A 27,100-nucleotide genomic window follows, 5' to 3' on the forward strand; every position below is an offset into this window, starting at 1 on the left:
TTCTTTTCTTTACTTAGGCCTTAATTACAAGCCAACCTAGGAAACTTTCATAGAGGAAATGGAGAAACACTGATTTGGGTTCAAGAAACATAAAAGAGTAAGGGCGGTCATTGCAGTTCCGTTATTTTGGAAATAAACACGTTGCTATATTAATCTTTTGACGTTTTTTTTCCTCCTTTTTCCGCAGAAACATTTAGAATAAGATGAAAGAGACGGTCATGCTGTGAATTTAAATCGAATGAAAATGAGGAGGTGGAACATGCTGGTAGAAAGAAATCGAATTTGGGGGCGTTCCTCTTTCGCCTTTAAAGGGGGAACTTGACACTGTCAGATTATGGGAATTTCTCTTCCCGGAGATCTGGCCAGCAGGGGGGCAAACTTTTTTCTTTACTTTTTTCTTTCTTAAATCTTCCTCAGCTACTTAATGTGTTTCAGTGCAACCCACCTCAGTCTGACCAGTTTCCTGTAAAGAACTTTCTAGTGAAAGGGGTGTTGCAGAGTGAACTGGCAACCGAACGTCCCGGGGCAGGTCCTGACATTGCGTCGCCAAGAGTCCGGAGGCTGAGGTCTGTGTGGACGTTTCTGGGAAAACCTCTAGAGCTCCGTTTTGCTAAAGGGGAGACCTGAGAAGAGGCAGATTCGCTTTTCGTCTGCACAGTCTAAGCGCAGGTTTCCAGCTCAGACTGTCTTGCATTTTGAGGGATCTTCACTATTTTTGAAACCAGAAGACTTATTGTTGTGGGAAATAAACAGAGCCCGAAGAATAATTTGACTAGTTAAGAAGTAATTAGGGCGTAAACAAATTTTGCATTTTGGAGATGTGACGTGGTCCTTAACTTTTCACTCTAGGACTTTATTGAGTGTTTTCCGCGGTGAGAGATTTTTTTCTGTGCCACTTGTGGATGTTTGCAGGTTATAACTGCGATGATCGACGCTCCTGATCTTCTGTTCTGTGAGTTGGAAAGGAAAGTGCTACTGAGATGAAGTTGTAGATCTGTGCTCTGAACTCTTCTCGTATTCGTATTGTTTGCCAGATTAAAGGCAGACAGCAACGTGGATTTCCTCAGTAGAAGTCATGCTCTGAAAGTGGTCACTGGCAGATTATGTGCCGATGCCGCGCGCGCTGCACGTTTTCATCTGGAATTAATTGATTGTCACCCTCAGATGCGCTAGAGGCACACAGGTTCAAGGATCCACCACTGGATCTTTGCATTTACGATAGTGAGTGTTTAGCCTACTTTAATTTCACACAACAATGAGGGGTTTTGTTCTCAGTTTAGCTTTGATATATCTGCTTACCTGGACCCAAGCCGACAAACAGACTCACCTCAAGCGGGTGCAACTGCGCCGACGCTTACAGGGACGTTTGCGCCCTGGATATGCTTCGGCAATCTCGGTGCATAGCAACAAAAACGCACAAAATGTGCAGGCCGACGAGGCGATTCCGCTTACCGCCAGGTCGGGGAACCTGGAGGGGGCCAAGAGAGCAGGAGGCCGGTTGCGAAGGATAGGGACGAATGGACAGATTGGCTTATCCCGTCAACTGACAGATGAAGGTACTCCAGGAGCCAGAGCCAGAGTTACCCGCATGCCCAGCAGCGCCGGGTCACCAAATCTGCTGGCCAGCTTTGCAGGAAAAAATCGAGTCCTCGTTATCTCGGCGCCCCATGACTCAGACGGCTACTACCGACTGATGATGTCACTTCTGAAGCCAGATGTCTACTGCGAGCTGGCAGAAAGACACGTCCACCAGATAGTCATGTTTCATCAGGAAGGAGAGATGGGAGGCAAGGTCCGGAGAATAACAACAGAGGGGAAAGTGATGGAGGAGCCACTAGATACTGCACTCATCCCCAGACTAATGAGCTTCCTAAAACTAGAGAAAGGTAAGAAAGGAGACGGCACAAGCCTCTGTCGCAGCTTGTGCATGGGTCAAAACATCATTGCAGGTGCTGATATTAACCATATCATATGCTTAATCTATTAATGTATTGATCTGCAGGCAAGTTTGGAATGGTGCTTCTGAAGAAAACCCTGCAGGTGGAAGAGAGATACCCCTACCCTGTGAGGCTGGAGGCCATGTATGAGGTCATTGACCGTTCACCCATGAGGAAGCTCGAGAAGCTTCGCCAGAAAGGCTTCATCCAGAAGTGTAAAGGAGCAGGTGTGGAGGGACAAGTGGAAGAAGGCACACTTGCAGGTGAGAATGATCATGATAAACATTTTTTTCACCATGTTTGTTTTCACAGCAGGGAAAGTCACACTTTTTAGTTTTAAAACTTATTAATTAACATTGAACCTTTCTAATATATAGCCATGGTGCAGTGATTACCACATGTGCCTTATAAACAAAAGATCTTTGGTTTGAGACTGGGAGAAGCTGCAAACAGACTTGTATAATCTTAGTGTCAGTCCCCAGCCTGGATAAACTACCTGGTAACACCAGGTAGGGCAGCCATGAGCCAAAGTCAACACTGAACCTTTCCTCAGGTTGGTTTTCACTTGCCCAGTCTTCATGTAAGTAATCTAGACCAGTTTGAATAATGCGAATAATGGCACTCAGTGTTTTCAGAGGGCTGGCATCTAGATTTGTCAGCTGTTACAGTGTTCACAGTGCCCTTCTATAAACTACAACAACTTCCTCACTGTAAAAACCTTTATGGTACTGTGCTATGTAGAATATAGCTTTTACTAAGCAACACTGTCAGTAGTTTATTACTATCTCAGATTACTTCCTAAAAGATTCTGTGCCATTATAATGCATTGCCAGCTGAACCTTAACCCTACTCTTAGTCACGCAGTCTCTTAAAACCACCTCATGCACAAACAACGAACAAATTCTAAACACCAAATAACTGAAAAACTCTCACAACACTGTTAAATCCAGGATTTAAACCAAAGAAGAAAATATTGTGTTACACTGTAAAATTATGTCGTATCTTGCTGTTCATATTTTTTATAATATTGTTTACAGTATGCAGCTGTAGTCAGAAAAAAAAGTTGAGTACAGTATATTGCCGTACTAAAATTCCTGTAGTTTTACAAGGATTTTTTTTTTTTGTTTTTTTTTTTTACAGCATACACTGATGACGCATACCAATGCATAAATCTTCTATTAAACTTTGTTACATAAGTACAATGTAATATGTTACATTTAATGGAATCTGCTCAAATTAAATTTACTTAAATAGTATACATTCAGTTTATACAAAGCATATTTTCCTTAGGAATTTACTATTTCAATTAAAAGTTTTGAATTTGAATTTAAATTAATCTTAAATTGTATTCAGTTTCGTTTTATTCAAAATATTGCTTCATGTTTATTAGGGTGAATAATCTTTTTTTTATTTGAGTGTATGCAAAATGAAACGTTTACCTGTGATCTCTGTCTCCATCTTGCCAGTTCCTGACACACCGACAATAAAACTAAACTCAAATAGCAAAACAACCCGACCTACTACAACCACCACCACAACAACAACTACACAACCAACCACAACCACTACAACAACAACAACAACCCAGCCCACGACCACCACTATGACTACTACGACAACCAGAGCAACAACAACTACAACCAAAGCTATAACTACAACCAGAAAACCCAACACCACCACCACCACAAAAAGGCCCACTACTACCACTACTCAGAAAACGACCAGAGCTCCTACCACAGCCCTGTGGCACCCACTGCCAAGAACTACCGCTGATCCATACTACTACAACCACAGAGAGAGGGAGCGGTACCCACCAAAAACCACCCCAGCTGGAGATAACCGCACTGACAAACTCAACAGAGATCCACACAGCCGCAAGCTACCCATCACACATAGACTCCCAAAGACCAAACCCACCAAGAAGAAGAACGGTGGAGACAAGGTAATCTGTAACATTCATTTTAAAGATAGATTTATTGGATTGACTTTGTATTTTAACAGGTTTCAGATTCATGTTATTTATAGAATACAAAGCACCTGGGTATATATTGGTGCTAAAACCATACATTACATAAATTTATAAATAATATCCATGAGTACATATGCAGCACACTTCTTGCTGATTACTTCAATTGCTTTTCATTGGAGCTTTTCAAATGAAATAGGTGTTTAACAGCCAACATAACTCATTTCGCCATCATTTTTTGTGTGGTTACCACGACACCGGCTCAAGACCAAATCATTCTCACGGTGTTTGAATCAGTGAAGAAAATGAAAAATAATGTCTGCTTTTGTGCGCAGGTGTTGACTAACGAGTATGAAGACAAGTATGAGCCTAGCAAGCCAACAGCAAGCAATCCAGAGGAGCCAGAAACCATCTCTGTTATCACTCCTACCAGGAAAGGAAAGCCCGATAAGCATGACAAGAAGAAGAAAAAGAATGACAAGGGTGCCAAGAAAGCCGAGAGAAGAGGAAAGCCAGGGAAGGAGGGAAAGATCGGGGGAAAGAAAAATGGAAAGAAGGTGTCAAAGTACCGGGAGAAAGTGGACTATCCAAAGCCCACTAAAAAGCCAACGCCACCACCAAAGGGTGCACTTGTCTCCTTTCTGGATTACTTTGAAAACAGGAGGCGGCTGCTGGTGAGAGCATGACATAATATTCACAGTTCATAAGAGGCTCTTTCACCTGGCAAAACTCCAGGTTTCGAGCTTTAGCCAGAGGGAAATGTCAGGACTCAGAGCACCATCGCTAAGTGTGAGGACAGGTTTAACATTTTGGCCAAAGTGCTTATTTGATTTCTTGCCAAAATACAAATGAATACAAATGTCAGACTATGGGCATCTGTAACAGTTGCTTATTAACCTATTGTATTTCAAACACAGCCACTTCCTGATAAGCAGAAGGCATGGACTTCTCTGCACCCAGCCAAAAATGGCTCCAACAGATGAAGCATGATATGTGATTTAATTTCTGATTTAGCATTACCTCAGTAATTAATTGATGTTGCCTCCTTTCTGTAATAATATAATTATCTCCTCAGTAATTAACTGAGTTTTCTGTCAAAGACAACTATCAGCCAGCTTTATGCTAAGCTAACTGGCTGATAGCTGTAACTTCATATTTCCCAAACAAACTTGAGAATGGGATCAATCTCTTCATCCAACTTGCAGCAAGGAAGCAAATAAGCAAAATTCCCTAAAATCTCAAACAGTTTCTTTAAAGAAACACATCAGCACTACAGTAGTGACTGCAGCTATAAGAGAAATTAAAAGACACAGCCATCAGTGATCCAACAGACATGCCTGCCAAACTCATTTTACATGGAATTAGTGCTTTTTTTTTCTTGACTTAAAGTTTTGATTGACTTGATAGGTTTTAAGTTGGGAAGTTGAGCATTACACAATTCAATCACTGAGCAGCTGGCAGCGTGGAGCAGAAGGAAGTGACCTACAGTTGGTGCGGCTCCAATAAGGAAAGAGTTTGTTTTCCAAGACAGAGTACTGAAACTCACATCTGGACAAATAATTTACTGTTGATTAATTTTTCACTAGTCAACAAATGGGTAAGCACCTCTGTACCAATTATTGTACAGTGTCACTTCTTTATAGTGAAGTGGTAGGTAGCACAACCATTATCCAGGTATTTGACTGACTCCACAGCTGTGAGCTAACAGACTGTGCAGCTCTGTTTTGCAGCCAGTATAGATTCTTATCACAGTGGTGCTGTGAACAGGCTGGGAAAATATGCCCCATCGTCCGCCTGCAGGTTAATGTAAACATCACCTCAGCAGCACACTGTATTTGTGTGTGTGTGTTGTTCATAGCATACACAGGATACTCTAACCTCCATGTTTCCACTCCCTCCCTTCCTCCAGCTGATTACATCCCCCAGTGAGGAGAACAGTATGTATGTTCAGCAGAGGGATGAGTACCTGGAGTCTGTGTGTGAGATGGCCATCAGGAAAGTGTCTATCATAACTATTTTTGGCTCTTTGACCAACTCCACCATGAAAATCGACCACTATCAGATAGGTAAGTAGTTCCATATGCAGTATGTGACGGTTCAATACGTTTTTGTTTTTTTGCTTCTTGTTTTGACATGGTATATGCCACAATCGCTATTAACTGTAGTAAGTCTTTGAGTTGCTGAGCCAGGCACCTTTTTTTGAATAGTTCACGTGGCTCTCAATTTGGAGCAGATGTTTTCTGGACGTGCAGCATTTCTCAACTGCAACATTTTGAAACAATGAAACATTTTTGAAGTTTCCAGCACTGAAGATGGATTTCCCAAACAGCCCTTACACGCAGCAAAACACTGCAGTTAACCAGCAAAAGGCTGTAATTCTAAAACAAAGTCATGTTTCCGCTGTCAGTAAATCTTCCTTAGGATGACAAAGTCATCGAAGATCCAGCTAAATGCTTTTCCTGTCATTTTAAGAGCTGCAGCTTTTCTGTTCTACTTTGTGAAGACACAGAATACTCACATGTAGTATGAGGAAAACAATATTAAACCGGTAACACAACAGAAGGAACTGTGCACCACACACAAAAAAAAATAAATAAATAAAAAATATGTAAACTAGCAACACAGAACAACAAACCACTTAGTCCAGGTTTATTTTTATTGCACCGATTTACAACAACGACCATCTCAAGTTGTTTTATATACTAAAGACCCTACAATACAAGAGAGAACCCCAATGATCAGATACCCTGCAAGCAAACATTTGGTGAAAGTGGGAAGGAAGAACTCTTTAACAAGAAGAGATTTCTGACAGAACCACCTAAGGGTAAGACAGTTGTGGGCAAGTGAGGAGAACGAGGACAAGCAAAACCTGCTGCAGAGAAGACAAATGGTGAGCAGAGAAGCTCAGAGTGTTGTTCAGTGCGATGCTCAGAGTGTTTTGCAAAGTCCCCCATCAGCCTGAGCCCACAGCAGCATGACTGAGGGATGATTCAGGGTTTCCCGATCCAGCCCTGACTGGAAGCAATATGAAAGAATGTAAGAAATATGATCTGTCTTTCTAGTCCTGTATTTGAGATCAGTAGAAGGCTTTGGGAGGCAAAGGTAATGTTATCTAGAGGAAGTTAGTGAGTTAGGCACTGCGTTTCTGAAACATCAGCCCACTTTGTGTATTAGTATACTATTGTAACAAAACAATGATGGGAATCAGTGTCCAGCCACATGTTCTCACTGACCTCACCACTAAATCTCCTTCAAAGTGTAACTCTCTCTTACACCGGAGGGTTGTTGATAACAGTTGTAGCATTGAAAAATGTTTGGTTATCACCAAAAAGGAAAGCATTTTTGTTTGACTTTAACACTTTCTTGACTACTCAAGCCTGCTCTCTACTTAGCACTGAAATAAACAGAGTCAGGCATTCTCTCATAAATGTAAGTTTGCATGTTTTTAGGAATTCAGCAGACGTGATTCGCCTCAGAATACTACTTTTCCTTTTAAACCTTCAGGGGAAATGATGTTGTGTGAGTGCTGTCCGTACAGAGACTGTGGCAAGGGAAAGTGTCTCCTGCCACGTCTGCTGTCCTGTCCTTGTTTTACCTTCCTCACATTATGTCAAACTAGATGTGTTCAGCAGAGATCTCTGCTCCCACAGTGACATCCAGAATGCACACCGACTCTGCCAAAGCCACAGTGTTTTGTGCTTCTCTGTGCAGGTGATATTAAACAGTGTTGACCTCTGAATTCAGTGATGTTAGATTCGGCTCATTTACCATAATACTGTTGCTTATTTTAGTAATTATACTGTATTTGTAGCTAGAGGTAGGAATTCCTTCAGCTTCCAATCCAAAATGTGATGAGTTCAGCAGCTATGAAGTACAGGAGTCTGTATAACATGTACCAGGAGAGCAAACCAGAGTGCATACCTTTCCTGTGCATCATCTCCTGCGGAGTTGATGTGTAAGCTGGAGACATTTAATTCATCACACCCACATGCACACAGAGAGCAGTTATAACAGTGCTTGAAAACCTACTTGTTCAAATGCAACAAAACTGCTGCCGTTTTTGTGAGATGTGCATTTGTGCTTGGCTTCTATTTTGAGACATTTTATAGCCGTCTCAAACCAGAGGCTGCGGTTGATGTGTGTTAACTGCTCTTTCTTAAGCTTTATAAGTCTGTCACTCAATGTGCAGATGAGGTTTTATCCAGACATGTTTTTAATGTAGTCACATTGTTGTGACCCACCTCTGTTGGTAAGTCTTCATTTTAATTATGAAGGCGTGATTTAAGTTTAGGTTAAGGTAAGCAACAGTATGTAAATGAATCTCAAGAAAGTAAATGGAAGTCAACATAAGAGTCCTTGGAAATGAGAGACACGCACCGTGTATGATAATGTAAAAACAGCTGGTCCTTTCAGCATTGCTCCTCTGGTTACAGTGACTTCATCTTTGGGTTTTAGCCTGGTTAGCCAAGTGTATGTTTTGCATACAGACCATATTAAAGAGTGTTTGCTGTACATATCTGTGTGTACAGTCTGTCTTTTGCCACCTACATGTACTGGGGGTTTCCTGATGCGATTGCTCATACACATTACACAGCACAGAGTGGGCGAACCAGCCACCAAGAACACACTGTTCCATGGTCTGTATGTCACGCACACACACGCGCGTGCACGCACACACACGGAAGGAGCTATGATTAAAGGCTTTGGTCTGCATAAACACCAGCTCCATTAGACTTCTGAGACATCCAACCCTTTTAGATCTCAGTTGCTGTTTGTCCCCGATTCATTCTGCATGCTTCAGTTCTGCTCTTCACTCAAGAGTCTAATTTTTAAACTTGTCAGACAAATTTGTTAAAGGAGCAGTTTTTTTAAATCAGCATAGATTTAAACCACAAGAGGAGTAAGCATGTTAACTGGGAAACAATTGCTCTTCGTTTTACGTTAAGAAATACGACTAACATGTCTTAAGCCGTTTTTGTATCTGCCCTGTACTTTTCTAGCCCTTTGAAGCCTTAACCATTTAAATAATTGTCAGAAAAAAACCCAACAATCAGAAGGCGCAGATGAGCAATCACTTGGTGACAGTGAGAAGAGAAGAAGAAAAAAAAAAAAAAAACACAACAACAACAACAACAAAACAACAACAACAACCCTCAGGTTCAGTGAGAGGCAGCCATCTGCCGCAACCGACTGGCGGTGAGGGGAGGGAGACATGACAGAAGACAGATTAACCAATAGTGTGCAGTTTTCCTGAAACCAAAGTGTTCCCAGGATTTAGAAGCATCTCTTGCTGTGTCTAACACCGAAAGAAAGAAGAAGAACGGGTCAAATCTTTTCCTGATTTTTCTAATCTGATATTCCGAACAGTATATTAGATTTACATTTTGGACTTTTGGACCACTTCACTAAGATTCCAAATATAATAAATGTTATGTTCCTTTGATTTTAACAGTTAATTGATTTTCTTTAAAGGGGAAATTAGACGGATTCAATATCTACCTGCCTACTTTAAAGGGAGTACTAATGTGCCTTTATTTCTCCAGAGAATGACAAGCCTATGAAGGGCCTTCGTCAGGAAGACCTGGTGAACCAGGATCTGATCACAGAACTGAGGAAAGAGTTTGGCATGACCTACGAGGAGTTCTACATGGTCCTCACAGACACTGACATGAGAGTCAAGGTAGAGACTTACTCTTTCTAAGCAGTATAGGAGTATTATGTGAAGGCTGTGGCTCTATAGTGTTGTGGTTTGCACATTTGCCTAACAAGTGAAAGAACTCTGTTTAAGTACCAGGAGGAGAAACAAATCCCTTGAGAGCTGTGTCAGGAAGAGCATCAAATAGGCCAAATTAAACATACAAGTCTACCTGTTGTAGTGACTTGTGAATAATTTAATTCAGGTTTAGTTAAATAGTGCCAGACCACAGTCACATCAAGGCATATTATATTGATAATAAAGGGGCAGCCAGAAGTAGCTAGTATGTGATGGGCAGCCCCATAACAGAATTAGCTTGTTGAACACTTAAATTAATGCGGTGCGAATTCAGAAAGCATACAACTCAAGCTGTTTTTTCACTCTAAAATGTAAAGATGTCCCCTAAATGAACCCCACACACTCAGATTTTTGTTTTAAAAATGTGAAAAGTTATAAACATATACTCACTGAATGTGATGGTGTCGAGGAAGCAGGTTGGGAGGTGAGCTTTTTTGAGAACTGCTCATTAAAACAATGAGTGACTGAAGTGATTTTTCAGAAAAAGAAAGAAAAAAACAGCTAAAAAACCCACAGACAATACAGAAATACAATGAAGAAAAAACATGACTTGCTACCTCTGTCAGATCCAGTTAAATGCTGGACCCCTCTGCAGTTTCATGCTGTGATGAAATTCTTAAAAAGTTAACTCTTTTTGGGCAGCTCTTATATTTCACACCAATTTCAAGTCCTGTTGGAGGGACTTGGGAATGCATTACTGTCAATATCCTCTCAAAGAGCCATATACATGTGTGTACCCTTGTCCTTGATCCAACACAGCTGATTTAAATGGCTAAATAACCTCCTCAGCATGTCTTGAAGTTATTGAGAGGCCTGGTAATGAACCAATCATTTGATTCAGGTGTGTTGACCCAGGGTGAGATCTAAAACCTGCAGGACACCGGCCCTCGAGGCCTGGAGTTGATCTAGAGGAAAAAATAATGAGAGAGAATAATCTTTAGCCAAAATATGAGAACTGTCATTAATGTGCCTGTAAAGCTTGAAGCAGAGAGATAAACAGCTGTAGAGATAGGCAAAGATAATGTGGATGGGCATACAGATATATCTAGTGTTCACTTGATATGTCTACACTTGGTTTCTACTCCAAATTAACTTTGTTTTAACTGTTGCAAATGCTATGGTGAGATACCAAAATTAAATGGTCTTCTTTTAGTAAACTGTTTAGAAAACACAAAACAAGGTGTTGAAAAATAAATGAGTAAATATATATTTGTAATCCATCAGTGCCCAATAAGCATGCAGAGAGGTACATACGTGTAAGCTAAACAGTCTAAACATATGATGTCAAAAACCTGTGTCTAAAACCCCAAAAACCTCAGCTCCATGTTATGTTTAGGACTAATTAGTACATGCTAACAAGATGGTTAGTATGATAGTGATGTGTTGTCATTGTGAGTAATTTATAATAGCAGGCTGACACTAACTTTTAGGTTCAAGCGCCACCATCAGTCTCAAAGAGCCTTTAACAAGCGTTTGCAGTGTAAGTTCTTCTCAGTCAGCTGCACTGTAAATAGCTGACATGACATGAGGAGAAGAGAAGCAATGCAGGGAAATGGAAAACATTCATAAAAGATTTCCCCCTGTAGATTAGTCCACGTAACAGAGCCAGCATCGGTAAATGCTTCTTTTTAATGTCTGTTCTGACTCAATATTTGTAAAATATTGTGAAAGTGAGGGCAGTACCGGTTATGGCTGTTACACATGTACATACAAAAAATAAGAAAGAACCAAGTAGAGCACAATGTAACCAATGCAAAGTGCCTTCGGACGTACACACACATCCAAAGGCATTTCTTTGGAAACAGGAAAAAACACAGAAGAAGACCCAGGAAAGCAGATACGTCATGTTCTAGTTGACTAATTTCAAAACTAAGTTACAGCGTTCTTGGACAAGACCGTTATCATGTAGCATATTCACCAAGACTGCATGATCAGCTGTGTCAAAAGTCCTGCCTTCCTGGAACACAGCCTTAAGGGATTCAGTCACTGAATTGTGAAAGACCTCTAAATATACTATGGTATTTTAACAGGGAGGATTTTAATCATACTTTTCTGCTTGCCCTTTTACATAGTCCTGACTAATACTTTTAAACAGCCTTGATTCACAGCACTGCTGTTGGTCGGTTGGTCCTCTTCCAGTGTTCACTGATTCACAACTTATCTGCTTACACTTCCATTTAATCTTTCTCTTTTTCTCTGCCCTCATACTGCCAACATGGTGCTTTTACTAAAACACTGTTTTAATTCACACAACATGACATTTGCTCAACATCTGTGTATGAGAGTCTGTGTGCATGTGCCAGGATAAATCACCAGCCTGTTTTTCGGACAGATTCATCAAAGAGGCCAGTGTTCACATCCTCTGCTGTCAGCAGCAGAGACAGAGGAGTCTGTGAATGTACACGGATGTGGGTGTGTGTATGAGACAGAAAAAGGACAGAGAGCGCAGTGCAAGGAAAGGTGTGAAAGAATCAGAATGGCAACTTCAGCATGTCCTGAGGAAGGTGTACAAGTGTGTTACATTTTCGTGTACGTTTCAGATGTTCGTGCTGTGTCCAGTTAGGATGAAATGAGATACTTGGTTTTGCTGCTTCCCAGAAGTTGTTATAAAGATTTGCTCGGATGTGGTAAAGGCCGCACCACATTTACTAACATGCATAACTTCATATAATCACATTACTGAAAGGAGTTTCACCATTTTTTCATGCAGTGGATTTCTATTTTAATGTCCGTTGTACTGTAGTGTTACTTATTCTTTTAGTTTTTTGTCGACAGGGATTTTGATTTATTTATTCTGTGCTTTCACCTCAGACTCGACCTTTGGGAGAATATGACTGATTCTTGTCAATCTTGTTTGTCAGCAATCCTATGAGGTTCCCATTGCCATGAAGGCTGTATTTAACTACATCGACACCTTCTCCTCCCGAATCCGGGAGATGGAGCAGCAGAAGAGAGATGGAGTGGTCTGTAAGAAGGAAGACAAGCCCAGATCTTTGGAAAACTTTCTCTCCAGGTGAGGATTTCTGTGGAAATATAGCTCATGACCAAAACACTGTGGATGTACAAACATTAAAGCCTTTTTTTCTGACAAAGAAATCTTAAGAACTATCAGCAGGGATTTGCTGATATTCACCCATGAGTGAGATCAGTTAATAAAGCCTGTACACAAAAGATGGACAGAGCCACTGATCCACTTGTTTTGAAAGCCTTACATTTTAGCGTTATGGCGTGGTGTTTTTGGAGACACAATTCAGGTTGAGGTTGAGAAAGTTATTAGCTAACACTAGCAAGCTTGGTTAATAAGCTGCAATCATAAACTGTGGGGGGATCACACAAGAATGGATTTGTGTACAGGAATACTGCTGTGATTGTTTTACATTTTTAATTTTGATTGTTTTAGTCATAGTCTTTTGAATATTTAGTTTTAGTCATAATTTAGACATCTAAAATATTGTAGTTTCAGTCTATTTCTATTTTTATTCTGTTAAATATCATTGAAAGTGTAAAGGTTTGTTTCCATCTTATTTTCCTTGATATCAAATGTGAAATATGTCCATATGCCCACTCTCCTCTTCCTCCCAGGTTTCGATATTTTGTCACTATTTCTGCACAGGGAGATTACATCTGATTGGGTCACTTCCAAAATCGTCCCGCCTTTGTACACAGCTTAAATATTTCTGATTGGATCTCACATTTTTTATTTTTTTTAGACCAAAGTATCAATATATTCCATCGTACTATTTTGTCTCGTGCACTAGTTTTTAGTTAGTTATTGTCTCCCTTTCATCATGAAAACAAAGGTAACTGACAAAAATTATGACAAAAATAATTGGTCAGTGAAATTAACACTGGTTAAGAGCATCCATGCTGATGTAGCATTTACTTGTAGCTTAAAAATAACATGCACAAACCATTCCATAGGTGCAAGATTTACATGACAAATTGAGGTATTCAGTACAGTTTCTATTACAACATTTTATTGAGATTGATGCCATATATAGGTTGTGCCCCCAGGATCTATATAGTCTGTGTAGTTGGAATTACTGGGTGGTCCCAGTATGCTGTGTCCACATCAGTCAAATATCTGTTGCAGTCAGCTGGACCACAATTAAATAATTCTGAGCAGCACTTGGCAGACTGCAGCAGCCTGCATATGTGTGTTCCATGAAAATCAAAAGTAACAAAAACCCTGCCATTCCTCAAGGCTGAATCATTTCAGTCACATTTTCTCCTGGAGATATCTAAAGCAGACAGGCTGTCTTTTGTTGCCATAGAGACCTGAATTCCCCCCCACACACACACAACACAGTGTAGAGATCTGGCAGGTTTTTGACCATAATTCCGGGTTGTCACCCTCTGGCAGTAATAGGGGGAATATGTAGCACACAAGCACAAACTCCTTGTCTTGGTATAGAGCTCTCACTGCGGGACCAAAGTGCCACTTAAATCCGGGCTCAAATTTTCTGTGATTGCAGGTTCCGATGGAGACGTCGCCTGTTCATCATCTCCGCTCCCAACGACGAGGAGTGGGCCTATCAGCAGCAGCTCTACGCCCTCAACAGCCAAGCCTGTAATCTGGGTGAGTCACCAGAAGTCAACCAGTTTCACTTTTCAGAGGTCACTTCAGTTACTAAAAGCTCAACTATGCTCGCCATCCAAGCTCTAATTGAGTCTCTCTGCTGTTTGGTGCTGTGTAGGTGGTGTAGGTTTTTTTCTCTGAAGTCTGCTGCCTGCTGCAACCAAAAAACAAATCTATAAGAAACACAGTTGCAGGCTCAATGAACCGATTGTTAGTGTGATTAACACTCCTTGGTCTAATTCATCATAAAGTATCACGATGTGATACCTGTTCACTGTACTCTGTACCCTATAAGAAATGTTGTAAGAAATTGAACGATTAGTGGAAGAGGCACAGCCACCCAAAAAAATCTTCTGGTCCTGCAAGTCCAAAACTACAAAGATTCATTTCCTGGGAAGAGATACCTAAAAGAGCAGAACTCTTTATGAAACTTTCCTTTGATGACATGTGTTTTCCAAGGTGACCTTCACTTCACAAGGGCCTGTGTCATGTCCCTGCTTGCCAAAATGTTAGTCAGAATATTAATGAATATGTTAATCAAATGAAGAAGCGGATTACAAGCAATGTTTTTTTGTTTACTGCAACTTTCCAGACATTATCACCCTGTGTTTATGCACGTGAGCACTATGTGTGTGTTAATGCGTGCGCACCAGCGGATGTGGAGAAGGATCCCAGATGACGGAACTGGCAATGAACTGTACTGTTAGCTCTTTTCCTCCCCTGGCAGGAGCCTTTTCAGCCGGCCAGTTAGTCAACTTTTCCACAGTAACTTGAAAGTTATTACCGCACATCTCAAAAAGAGGCATTTGTCTCAACTTTGTAAATCTCAACAACCCGACATGTTTGACAGGTTTATGGAAGATAAATGTAAACTTTAAATAGCCCACGGTGAACTTTCCTTCCCTGTGAAACCAAATAACTGCTGTCAGCAGGACTTTCTGCCCAAGATAAACCTCACGCTCTTGTTTTGTTTGCACAAGTTGAACATTTCGGACATTTCTTCCTGGCTCCGTTCAGACTTTTGTTGCTTCTGCACATTCATACAGGTTAACATAGTCTGTAAAAAACACTAAATGGTCTTTCATGTGTATGAGCTTGACCTTGAGTCAGATGTTTTATTTGTAACAATCAGCCATTAAATCTACAATTACATTACATCCGTTTCTGACCTTAAAGGCTAGTGAAGGCAAGATGACAAGCAATCTTTCACTGCCCTCTCTTTTTGAATGTTTCATGCCTGTTTCACCTTCAAACACACATACACTGTGTGTACATAGGGGCATTAAATAGGGGTTATATTCAAACCAAAGCAAATTTTTACAACCTTGCAATGATAAAAAATATTTTTAGCTTACTGTTGATCTGTGAAGCATTAAGAGATGATTTATCATTTGTCCTAGCTTATAAAGCTCTCATGAAATATAACTTCCTGGAAAGTGCTACCATTTATCTGTGTGAGTGTACACTGTTTTTCTTTAAGTCAAGTCAGATGATTGAAAAAATCAGCTTTTCTTGCTTTATCACTAGATCCAGTTTAGGTTCTACTGGGACTTTTTTCCCTTCATGTGTTGCTCTTGGCTGGTTTAGTACCCAGGGCTGCCCCCTCGCTCCCTCATCCCACACAAAGGCCTGTCCTGCTGACTGGGCTGAAGGCCTGAGAGGTTTGATCCTGGTATTCAGCACTTGGCGCTCACCAAGTGAAGCCAGCGTTCTCCTGTGTTTAATGTGGGCTTTCTCGCTTCAGAGGAAACAGCTTTTTTGGCAGGGCTTTCCGGACCACCATCACGTTCTCCTCCCTTTACCTAGAGACCAGTACTTAGGACAGTTGGAATAACAAATAAGTAACAATCAGCCTAAATAAGCAGACTGATAAGGAACAGTTGGTCAGCATACTGTTGTCTAAAAATTGTTTGCCTCATTCTGATGTCTTTTCAAAAATTGTTGCCATGGTGACACAGGCCTGAGGCACATCGCCATTCTGAAGCTGGTCGGCATAGAGTCGCCAGATATGGGCGGAGTCTTGGAGCTCTATCCTATCAATGGTAAGAATTTTTAATACGAAATAGTGAACAGATATGTTTTCTGAAAGCTAAGGTCTCTACTTTTGGTATCTGAGTTCAGTGTGATAAGTTTAGAGGAAGAGAAAAATGTTGATGTGCTACATCTATTGTGAAATTCGCTTATAAATACATTGTTCCTAACCTGATCCTCTGGTCCATCCAGGGAGTGCGACCGTGGAGCGTGAAGGGCTCTCAGCTACCCTCGTGAAGGACATGAGAAACTACTTCCAAATCAGCCCAGAATACTTCTCAATGCTGCTGGTGGGGAAGGATGGCAATGTTAAGTCCTGGTACCCCTCACCCATGTGGTCCATGGCCATTATCTATGACCTGGTAGACTCTATGCAGCTCCGCAGACAGGAGATGGCCATCCAGCAGTCGCTTGGCATGCGCTGCCCTGAAGACGAATACGGTGGCTATGGTTACCATCAACATGGATATGAACACGGTTATCAGGATGGCTATCACCAGGGGTATGGTTACTAACAGGTGTGTGCTTTCCAGTGATGCACACTGGCCTGCAGCTGGTCCTTGGTGCTGCCTTCCTTTGGCCCAAAACCTTTTTGTGTCTTTCCCATCTCCCACTGGGCAGTTGGCACAGACGAGTATTTTGTAGCACTTAGTGAAGGGAAGAAAACTGCTTTCACATATCCAGTTCTTTAACATTCCCTATTTAGCATAGTATGCTGCTTTATACTTAGCAGCGTCAGATCTGGTTAGTCAGTAAATCTATGGATGAACCTGAATGTTCAGAGATGGATTGCGTACTTTAGTTTTTGCTGGGTTTTTTTGTTTCAACTTAAAACTTTATTGCACCGTCTGTCATCTCTTACTGGCTTTTTTGGGTCAGACTTATATAGTCAAATTTTCAGCACACACTTTGATTTTGTAGATAATAGGACATATTTATTGGACATCTGTTGCATTTGAAGTGCAGTTACCAATAATATTATTAAAAGCACCACATTATTTCTCTTTTGTAAAGTTTCTGTTGCTATACATTGTTTCTATTTATACTCTGTTTCTATATGGCTATATGAAAATAAACATTTGTTTACTACCAGGTCCTTTAAATTATTTGTCTCACTTTCAGTGCCAATGTGCTGCAATAATCTTTTGAGCAACACCTCCCCCTAGTGGCAAAACTGGAGAAATATTTCCAAGTATATTTTAGTGGTCATATAATGATTGAAACAACTTGCTGTACTTGTAATATCTACAGTAGTTTCAGACTTTCTCAACTTACTGTCCCCTCAATGCAATCACATTTCCAAACACACTTTGTGAGTAAGGAGGGCTGGAATCCACCTACCCATTTTCTTCCACTTATCCAATTAAGGGCATGGGGAGGCTGGAGCATCTCTCAGCTGCCATAGAGCAAGAGGCAGAGTTTGTATTAAACATGGCCAAAGTGTATGTACAAGTAAGTCTTGTTTATTTAAAGCTTAGACATCGGACTGCGTTACAGTCTCTTTTCTCTTGGATCTGTATAATGTTAGTGGGTGTGGAACATACCCACCTGCTGTTTAACAAAGAGTTGGCTTAAAGGAACTGATAGGGAGCTAAAACAGCTATCAAGCATGTGCAAAGTGAAAGAATAAAAACATGGAGTTAGAGCAGCTAGTACCCTTTAGGTCTTCCTCCAGAAAACCTCAGTATTTACATAAATGCACATAAATTTATGACAAGACATCAGCGATTGTATTAAATTGCATTACTTATACAGAAATAAAACAACTTGCCATTTATTTTGCAAGAAAATGCATTCACCCGTGAGGATTTTAATGGCACAAACAACAATCTTCAGACAATGTTATTTTACAGTTTAACAAGAAAATATTCAAGCCCCAAGTAAGAGAAGCAGGGAGTTTGTGGTGTTGACAGAAGGTCAGGCATTAGTGGCAATTGTGTCAATACCACTCATTCTGGCTCAGAAAATAAACACCAATAGTCCAATGAAAATAATAGTCCATAATAGTCCAGGTGCCAGATGTATAAAACATTCATTTATATTTTTTCTGTTTCCACCTAATGTCGGGTGTACTAATTTTTAGCAAGCCTCCTATTATTTTGGGGGAAATTTTGGGTCCCATAAAAAGCTGCAGCTCTGCTTTCCTTTTGTTAACAATGAAAAACAACTTTTTTGCCTCTTGTAGTAATGTGAGTGGTATTTTCTTTCTTTCCCCTTTTACTTTGGACTTAATAGTTGCCTCTGTTCCTTTTTCCCCCTTTGGTTGTGTTTCTTCTTTTGTGATTCCAGAATTGAGATCACCAAATAAAAGACATTTTCTTTTCTCCACCTTGATGAAAACTCTGCGTCTTCTTTGTGGTTCTATTCATCACCATGTGAAATTATTTGAGCTGCAATTTTATGTCCAGACAGATAAACGAGCTCCTACATCCATTCATGACTGCAGAATGGAGTGGAAACAAGGCTGATGGACATGGGTTGAGTGTTATGAAGACTGAGATTTAGGGGGAAAAAAGTGCCTATGCATTTGGCCCATGATGTGTGTGTCAATTCTTAATACATGAACACTTGTGAATGTATAGTTTGTGGATTTGTGTTGGACTGCCTCTTCCACAGTATTTTAATACAATCCGAATTCATCATAGTGTGGATAAAGATTCAACATCACTACAATTTCAAACAAATCTATTACTAGAACAATCCTGAAACTGCAGTTTCTGGTCCTTAGACGTCCAGCACCAGCAAGCAGTCAAATAGCAGCATGTACAACAGGAATCATGTAAAGAAATACACTGTCCATAAAAGAAATCCATAATGAATCCAAAAATGGCAAACGCAGTATCACTTTTCCAACAAACAGCGTTACTGGTACTTTCCCCCATATGAATGACAGCAGTCATCCACAGACAGGCACGTTTCCAAAATATACACATTTCGCTAATTCTGTTATTAAACGCCTTGTTTTTTGTTTTGTTTTTTTAATTCTAGGAGTCTATCATATAATCAATCAACAGTATCTTTCACCGTTTACCTGCTTATCACTGTTCAAATAAATGTTTTCACAGACAATCTGTGACCATGTTCCATCCAGTCAATTGTGCAGTTTGACATCAGCAGCAGGAAAGATGCAGAGTATCCTCTCTGTTGGGAGTGAGCTCTATCATTACTACAAAGACTCTTCATCAGATTCACTGTCTCCATTTGCCTTTGTCAGGAGCTCGAGCTCCTCACCGTCCTGCAACACAAAAGAGAGACAAGGCATCAGAACGAATGCACAAGTGGTCAAATCCAGTGGGCAAATCTGCAGACATTTAGATACTGTGCACATCTTTTTTTCTGTCTTCAGAAAGTGGAGTGCAGTATTTGCTCCCCGAAAAACACGGGAAGTACCTTGCATTTTAAAGCCACGGCTGCCAATGGAGAGGGTGTTTTTGTTAGTGCTCTAGCAAAGAAACAAACACCTGAAACCTGGCATTTCACATAAATTACCTTTCTTCAATACAGAACAGGACGCTGGGGATGAAAAGAATTCCAGGATAGTATCCCCACAGACTACTGTATTGTTAAATAGCTTCTTCCATCAAAAACCACTTGACTACTAAAGGAATTATATGAAGTAAGGCTCCAGCATGAGCCTGGATGCTATTTTCATAGCTGGGAATCAGGTTTCCTCCTGAACCCAAGAAATGACATTACAGAGAAACAAGAGCCAAGTTTCCTGCAGAGCATTTGGTATGTGGGCGGGAGGAGAGGAAGTGGATATACATCGAGGTTAGGTGAGTGAAGTTGTGTGAGGAAAAGGAGTGTGTGGGCTTGTATGCGTGACTACTGAGGATTTGTGGTTTGTCTCCTACCCCTCTGGACCTCTCGAACACCTCCCCATTGATAACCCGTAGTTTCTCCCGCTGCAGGCTATATTCCAGGTCCTTGGGCCGGCTGGCATTGTAGATAAAGATGGCCAGCAGGACCGTGGGTGCCTGGAGGAAGAAGTCCAGCGAAGGGTGGAAGTCAAAGAGGAAGAGGGAGAGGCCTGTGACCAGAACAGTAGTGATCTGGCCAGTCAGCACATGGAACATGTTGTCTCTGAATTTTAAGATGAAGGCCACGGATAAGCCCAGGGCAGCTAGGGAGAACACAGAAGATTATGAGTTCTTCAAATGGATACTAGAGCTAGATAAATGAACTAGTCCAGTTAATAAGAAATTACATCCAGCAGCTGGATTAGTGTAGCTTAGCACTGATGCCAGAAGCAGGACCAAATACCCACCAGGCTCTGTTCAGAGGCATAAAACAACTCAAGTACCAGCAGCTTACAAGATCACAAGTTAAGATGATTTTGTCTGTAGACGACAGAAATTGTACAAAGTAGTGGTTTTGCATGCTACAGTCTTTTGGAGCCCCCACCCCAACCCCTCCTCTATTTACGCCAGCTTTCATCTGATTGGCTGCCCCTACATCTGAGCTTCTACAAACAGAACCAGGTGCTGCACCACTTCCTCTGCTTATCAATTTGACAGACTTCCTTCAACCCAGCCATCCCTTCCAGCTCATCCTGGAGGACACAGTATTCCCCAAGCCCACTGAGACATGGCCAAAAACACCTCACCTATGGGGCGTCCAGGAGGAATCCTAGTTAGATGCCCCGAGTACCTCAACTGTCTTCATTTGATGAACATAATTTCTCTTCCTCAAGCAACTTCTATAATCCTATATGTCCATATAATCATGGACATGTTTGCATATAATTCAAAGCAGCAAACTAATTAAATTAAATTAGAGTGGACATCTCCAGCAACAGAAATGACAGTAGGAGATCTCAGTTCAATAAACATCACACTTATGCCTGCTTGATATTGATCTTCCAGTCATGTGCTGTATAAAACAGTATTCAAATGTCCCTCTGATGTGAGAACGATGCACTACAGTGCTGACTGAAGTTATCAATCTTGTGATAGGCAGAAACAAAGTTAAAAATGTTAAATGTAATTTTGTGGTCCCAATGACTGCATGATGTCCAAAAGTAGAATAAATGTTGAAGCTGTTTTGGTCCACTTCTGTTTAACACTGACATTTTGGAAGAAACTGACGAATCTGACTAATGGAAAAAAAAATATAAATTTGTGATGACAGTGCGAATCATTAATCCACCATTACTCACCAGTGACCAGCACCAAGCCCAGGGAATAAATGTTATGTCCATGTAGGAGGCCACAGTGCATGGTGAGACCTCGTGCCTCGCTGTTGAGCCCAAGAGTCAGACCATTAAACGCCACACCAAAGGCATACCTAAAAAACACGCAGTGAAAACGACTGATGTTAGCATCAAAGTCATCCACCTGTCCTCTGCTTTCCCATTTTCTTCACAAGCTGCTTCTCACAGTTTACTGTTCTGTATGAAGATGCTCTCAGTGAGCTGCTCTCCTTCTTTGAGAATCTTCTCATTGTAGATGTTGGCCATGGCAGAGATGAAGCACTGGAGGATGAGCAGGATGTGACCCACACCCAGAGATTGAAGCTTCGATACTACTTTGTCCCTCCAGGCCTGGCCGGGCAGGGCTGATGCCCATGATACACTGGCAGTGTAAAGGAACAAAGATGTGAAAAAGTATATTTAATGTAACGTGCACATTACATTATTTCACTGTAGATTAATAAATAATAAAAAAACTTTTTATCAAGTTGCAAAAGAAGTGCTCAGAACTTCCCAAAGCGCTCTGTGCCATTTTACTTACAGAATACTTTCTCAATGCAGCAGTCAAAAACACCATCATTTTAAATCTAATATTACAAATATGACAGATATGTGTCATTTATTAGATTACCAAACCTTTTCTTCTACCTTTGCATAAAAGACCTGCTAAAATAGTTGGAACTGATACATATAATCTTTCCATCTCTCCCTGCAGCTGTGGGCAGTTTAATATTCAGCTTCCCAGCATGAGCTGCAAAATCAACTATGTTTGAGGGGACTGATCTCACTAAATGAATTCAAGGTGATTAGAAATTATTTGAATACAGTGATAAATGTTGTGCACCCTCACACGTGTGACCTGTCATGATGTTTTCATAGTTTTGAAATATTTAACTTAAGTTTCTACACTTTATTCTTTATCTCATGTGTATAAATATGCTCACTGGGTGTGTATTGTTCTATTTTGTGCTGCTGCTCATCTTGTTCTGGAAAATTGTTCTGCTTCAAAAACATTTTAAATCTCCGAAGATCTACTTCCTAGTTAAGTAAAGGTTAAATAATCCTGCATGCTTCACGTTTACCTGCTGTTCTTCATCTCCTCCAGAAGCTGGGTGTAGAGTAGGCAAGAGTTGGAGGGGCTAGAAAGTGGGTTTGAGTGAAGACTGGGAACAGCTATTGAGTTTTGCTTGCCTCCTGATCCTGTTGTCAAGGAAACGATGGACAGGAAGAGAATAACCAACGCTGCCCACTGAACCCAAGACAGGCGCCTCCTGTAGGAAAAGGCCAAGTAAAAAAACAAAAAACAAATGACGCTTAATCTATTAGCTTATGATATCACCTCTCATTCTACAATCAAACACACACAACATATTTCTGAAGAACAGTTGAGTTAAAAGAGAAACTTACTTCAAAACAATTCTAAAGAGCACAGCTGTGGTCAGGATGACAAAGTTGGAGAACAACACTGCCATAGCCTGGGAACAAAACAGAACAGCAGCAGCTCAGCACATTTAAAGCATCAAATATTCGTGCAGGACATTTTGTTAATGCCAGTCTGATATGAAAAGCTCAAATCTACAAACTGGAAAATGAGATTTGGATGTTAACAAAGGGTTAAAAAATTTGCAGTCCAGGCAACCAAATTTCCCTCTAGCAGCTATCATTTAGCAAACATCTTAAATATCTTATCTGTACTAACGGGCTGCAGGTAGCTCATAACATAGAAGATGATGAGGTTGTCAAGAAAGTAAAGGAAAGCAGGGACGGCCCACTTCAGGGAGCTGAGGAAGGAAGAGCTGGAGGCACAACCCAAATCTCTGCATGATCGGCCCTCTGTAGTAACAGAAAGAAAGAGTCAACGAACATCCTTCACTCATGGAACACAGAATGAGGCCGGATGAACTTATGAACACAAATATTAGTTGTAAGACTTGTCGTGGTTTTTGTCATATTCGAGATATGATAAATACTAATACCCAGGTTATCGATCCCTTCCATTTTGTAATGGTTAATTCAACATTCCTGTTGCCACTGACCTTTAATTGGAGAGTTGACCTTATTTTGACTGGCCATCATTCACTAACCTGTCTCCTATAGACTTCATTAGTTTAGATTTTTAGTGCCTTCTATGATCTAAGCCAGCAGGTATATTGAAATCTAAAAATAATTTCAACAGGCAGCCACACCTATGTATGATAAACTAATAGGTAAGGCCCCAAAATTTTGGAGACACAGGACTTTATAATAAATAATACATAATTAATCATTCATTAATAATGGTCCTAAAAACAGATCAGCCATATTTAACTGGTATGTTTTTCTTTATTTTCATAGGCAAACTTGTAGAACTTGTAATCATACTTAATCACACACAACACTATCTTAGTTTCTTTTTAACTTCTTCCACATTCAAGCAATTTGCCCAGATATCTGAAACTGAGGGTGTTTGTGCTTGTTTACTCTGGTCCTAATCACTTGATGAGTTTGTAAACTTTTAGCTTTTCCCTGTGATTGGGTTTGTTTCCACACAGAGAAGAATTCAAGTGAACTCCATGCAAACCAAACTGCGTCACTACAAACCATGTGACAATGTGCAGTTTGCTCAGCAGCCAGATGTGTCAGGACGGGAGCAACAAAAGTAAACGCAGGAAGAAGGTGCTGTGTTCTGGGCTATTTGAGAACCCAGAGAATTTACATTTATTTCATGGCTAGCTGCTAGCTCGTACAGACCTTTGCACATCTATAGTACCTTTCGATGCTGAGATTACAAAGCATACATTGCTATGGGATGGGGGGTTTTTTATAGCTCAAACTACACCTTCACAACATAAACGAAGTGCTCCGGAGTTCATTTGGAACTGTACCGAGACCACCTCCTCCAAAGGGTCTCGGTGCTGTTCTTTTCATCCGCTCCTGAGTGCAGTCACACCTGCACAAACGAACCGCACCAAGGGGGGAAAACGAACTAGAGTTTGATTTAAACAGACAAAACACTGCAGGTGTGAAAACACCTCGAGATGTGATATGAAACCAGAACATAAGCTGATCCCAACCAGGACATACACGCAGACATCAATGTTTACCTCGGACTATGACCCTGACTGACATGACCAGACAGAAGAGCAGTTTAAGAGCCTCGGCAAGCAGATTTACAGATGCTGGGAGGAAGTCGTACTTGTTTTCTGCAAACAGAACAAAAAGTGAAGACACGTGCTAAGCAAGCTGCCAACACATCACTGTAATGCACGCCAGAAAAATTAACACTGTTTTTTAAATCTTTTTATCCAGCTGTGAAAAAAAAAAAAAAAAAAGTGCATGTGTTTACTGTCAGGTAATCACCAGCATTGGCAGACATTTTCAGAAGTAGGATGCGGCTGGTCCCCAGGGTTACAAAGCCTAGCCCGAGAGCAAGAGTGTAGGCTGATGAGCGGGAGCACAGCCTGGGGCACAAGGGGCAGCACGCCATGGCTGCGACTGGAAATGGATGCAGCCAAACCTGCTGGAATACATACAAACATGCACGCACACATGTTTATCAAACTGACCCTTTACATTATGATTATTATACTGCCAAAGAATTTTTAAAACTGTTGTGTGTGTCTCTGAAAAGACTAAGATAAAGATTTTAAAAAGACAACATTGACAGGATGTAAGTGTAAACTAAAACTTGCAGAAATAATGATTAAATACGAGACAGTAAAAACAACACTGCAGGTTAATTTGGTTAAAAGAATATCACTCTGATTATGCTGTGTGAGCTGTTTAGAGATATGTGATGGCTTTTCCTTTAATGGCTCATCTGTGAAACAGCTTATGAGGAGAAACAACGCAGTATAATGCAATACAAAGATGACCGTGTCATTGAGACTAAATACCCCCTTATCTTATATTTCAATATTCGGTAAGATGACCTTTATTTTTCAAGAAACCTTCAACTGTATCAGGCAAGCTTTCAGGTCAATTCTTTAAGTAATCCAAGAGTTTTATGTGGATGTTGGTTGTTTTTGTTTATTCTCTGTCAAACTATGACTCAATAAGCACTGTTGCAACAGGGCTCACATGGATTTTCAGTCTGGTTATTGTGTCATTTGGCATACCATAACATTTTCTTCCAATTTCCCTTCCTTAAGAGTCATTAAGGAAGCCACCATTTCTGATGCAGCTTCAGTAAGCAGTATATGGATCAACTGCAACCCCAGATGCATCTCTCGGGTCCTGTGTCAGGTCTTTGCTGCATTTTTTCACCCTGATTCTAAAAAACGTGACTTTGAGATACTGTTAATCAGCTGTGGGCAGGTTTTTAAGCCTGCCACTTCTTCTTTTGTCCTCCACTTGTCTACCTTCCTTAAATGCTTGTGAAGACACACTGGACACCACACTGAGATATGCCAAGTTTTCCGCTAACACCTCTTTGGTGCAAGAAATACAATTTTGTCCCTGTCAAACAGCATTATCCTGGGCATTTGTTGTATATTCAAATAAATAAATGGGCACAAAATCTGTGTTTTTGTGAGAGGCTGCAAGTAATAAAGTGGCTAGAAATACATTTTAAAATTGGCTCTTTGCTCAGTTGTTCGTTACACAACACTGAGTTGGGCACTTGAAAAATTCACAGGTCAGTGTTAAGTGGCTTATCAAACAAACAAAAATAAATAAATAAAAGTTCCTCTGAAAATAATCAGGTACAACGACTGGACTGATAATTTTTTTTTTTTTTTTAAAGCCGCCAATAGCCAAAAATGAGGGAAACCTCAATATTTTAGCACAGTACTGTATATCCACAATTTCACCAAGACAAACAAAAAAAAAAAAAAAAAAAAAAAAAAAAACACCACTCCCTGTTAAGTGAAATAAGTATTGGTGCTGGGGGGGTTCTGTTCACTAATTTAACAAAAAAATAATAATAATGATGATGATTACACCAGATAACTATAATAACTATTGAATGATGTTTTAAAAGTAGTCTTGCTTTAATTTTAAGCTTATTTGATACAGTACTTCGTCTCCGACTCACAAGAGGAAATACGTGTTTTTGTACTCTTCCAATCTACTGCGTTTGGAGAAAAACGCGACTTACATTACCTTGACCTTGGCGTCTGAGAACCTACACAGACCTAAATACACAGAATTTAAACACCGACACTTTGCTGAAATACGTAGTTATATTTCACTTTTACAAAGACTTACTGACTTAAAAACTAACAAAACAATCTAACGGCAAAAATAGTCGACAGTTTTTAAATCAACTTCCAGCTTTTGAGATAATTTAAACTCCATTGCCATGTCCAATAATACTCATAAAACTTAAAAATCACCCGAAAATTGTCGGCACGGTAAGTTAGACTGTTCAAACACACAAAATTCAACACACAGCTCTAAGCACAGAGGTAGCCTTGCATCACTAGCCTTTAAATCGTCACCTTTGTGCCAATAAACACCGATACAACACGCGTGTTCTTTTAAATATTCGGAAATTATTTTTTGAGGCCACTGTCCATAACATGAGAAAACAGGGCAATGTTATAAATACCTGCCTGCTAGTCTTCTTTAGTACAAAACATAACCGAGGGATTCCATCTCGTCAACACTGGCGCTTCCTGGTTGGTCTGCGCATGCGTTAAGA

General features: G+C 40.5%; 2 protein-coding genes across 6 annotated transcripts; one reads left to right on the forward strand and one right to left on the reverse strand.

The window, feature by feature from the left end:
- Nucleotides 1–330: 330 nt before the first annotated feature.
- ccdc80 (coiled-coil domain containing 80) lies at nt 331–17,378 on the forward strand. Its single transcript, XM_031727285.2, has 10 exons — nt 331–1,886; nt 2,003–2,200; nt 3,404–3,879; nt 4,239–4,577; nt 5,813–5,969; nt 9,447–9,583; nt 12,538–12,689; nt 14,152–14,255; nt 16,214–16,297; nt 16,479–17,378. The coding sequence occupies exons 1-10, from the start codon at nt 1,256–1,258 to the stop codon at nt 16,799–16,801; spliced, it is 2,601 nt and encodes an 866-aa protein (XP_031583145.2). The 5' UTR covers nt 331–1,255; the 3' UTR covers nt 16,802–17,378.
- A 681-nt stretch (nt 17,379–18,059) lies between these two features.
- Nucleotides 18,060–27,094, reverse strand: slc35a5 (solute carrier family 35 member A5). Of its 5 annotated transcripts, none has more exons than XM_031727281.2 (10): nt 27,008–27,094; nt 24,817–24,976; nt 24,561–24,659; nt 23,177–23,310; nt 22,885–22,952; nt 22,560–22,748; nt 21,665–21,859; nt 21,445–21,572; nt 20,141–20,409; nt 18,060–19,521 (listed from the first exon to the last, which is right to left on the reverse strand). In XM_031727281.2, the coding sequence occupies exons 2-10, from the start codon at nt 24,941–24,943 to the stop codon at nt 19,453–19,455; spliced, it is 1,278 nt and encodes a 425-aa protein (XP_031583141.2). In that variant the 5' UTR covers nt 24,944–24,976; nt 27,008–27,094; the 3' UTR covers nt 18,060–19,452. The 5 variants fall into 5 exon arrangements, with proteins under 5 accessions (XP_031583141.2, XP_031583142.2, XP_039455971.1 ...); XM_031727282.2 differs by having other exon boundaries at nt 24,817–24,973; nt 27,012–27,088; XM_039600037.1 differs by having other exon boundaries at nt 27,012–27,088.
- Between the last annotated feature and the right edge of the window lie 6 nt (nt 27,095–27,100).

The sequence above is a fragment of the Oreochromis aureus genome, linkage group 16 (assembly GCF_013358895.1).
Source record: "Oreochromis aureus strain Israel breed Guangdong linkage group 16, ZZ_aureus, whole genome shotgun sequence".
In the NCBI taxonomy this organism is placed as follows: domain Eukaryota; kingdom Metazoa; phylum Chordata; class Actinopteri; order Cichliformes; family Cichlidae; genus Oreochromis; species Oreochromis aureus.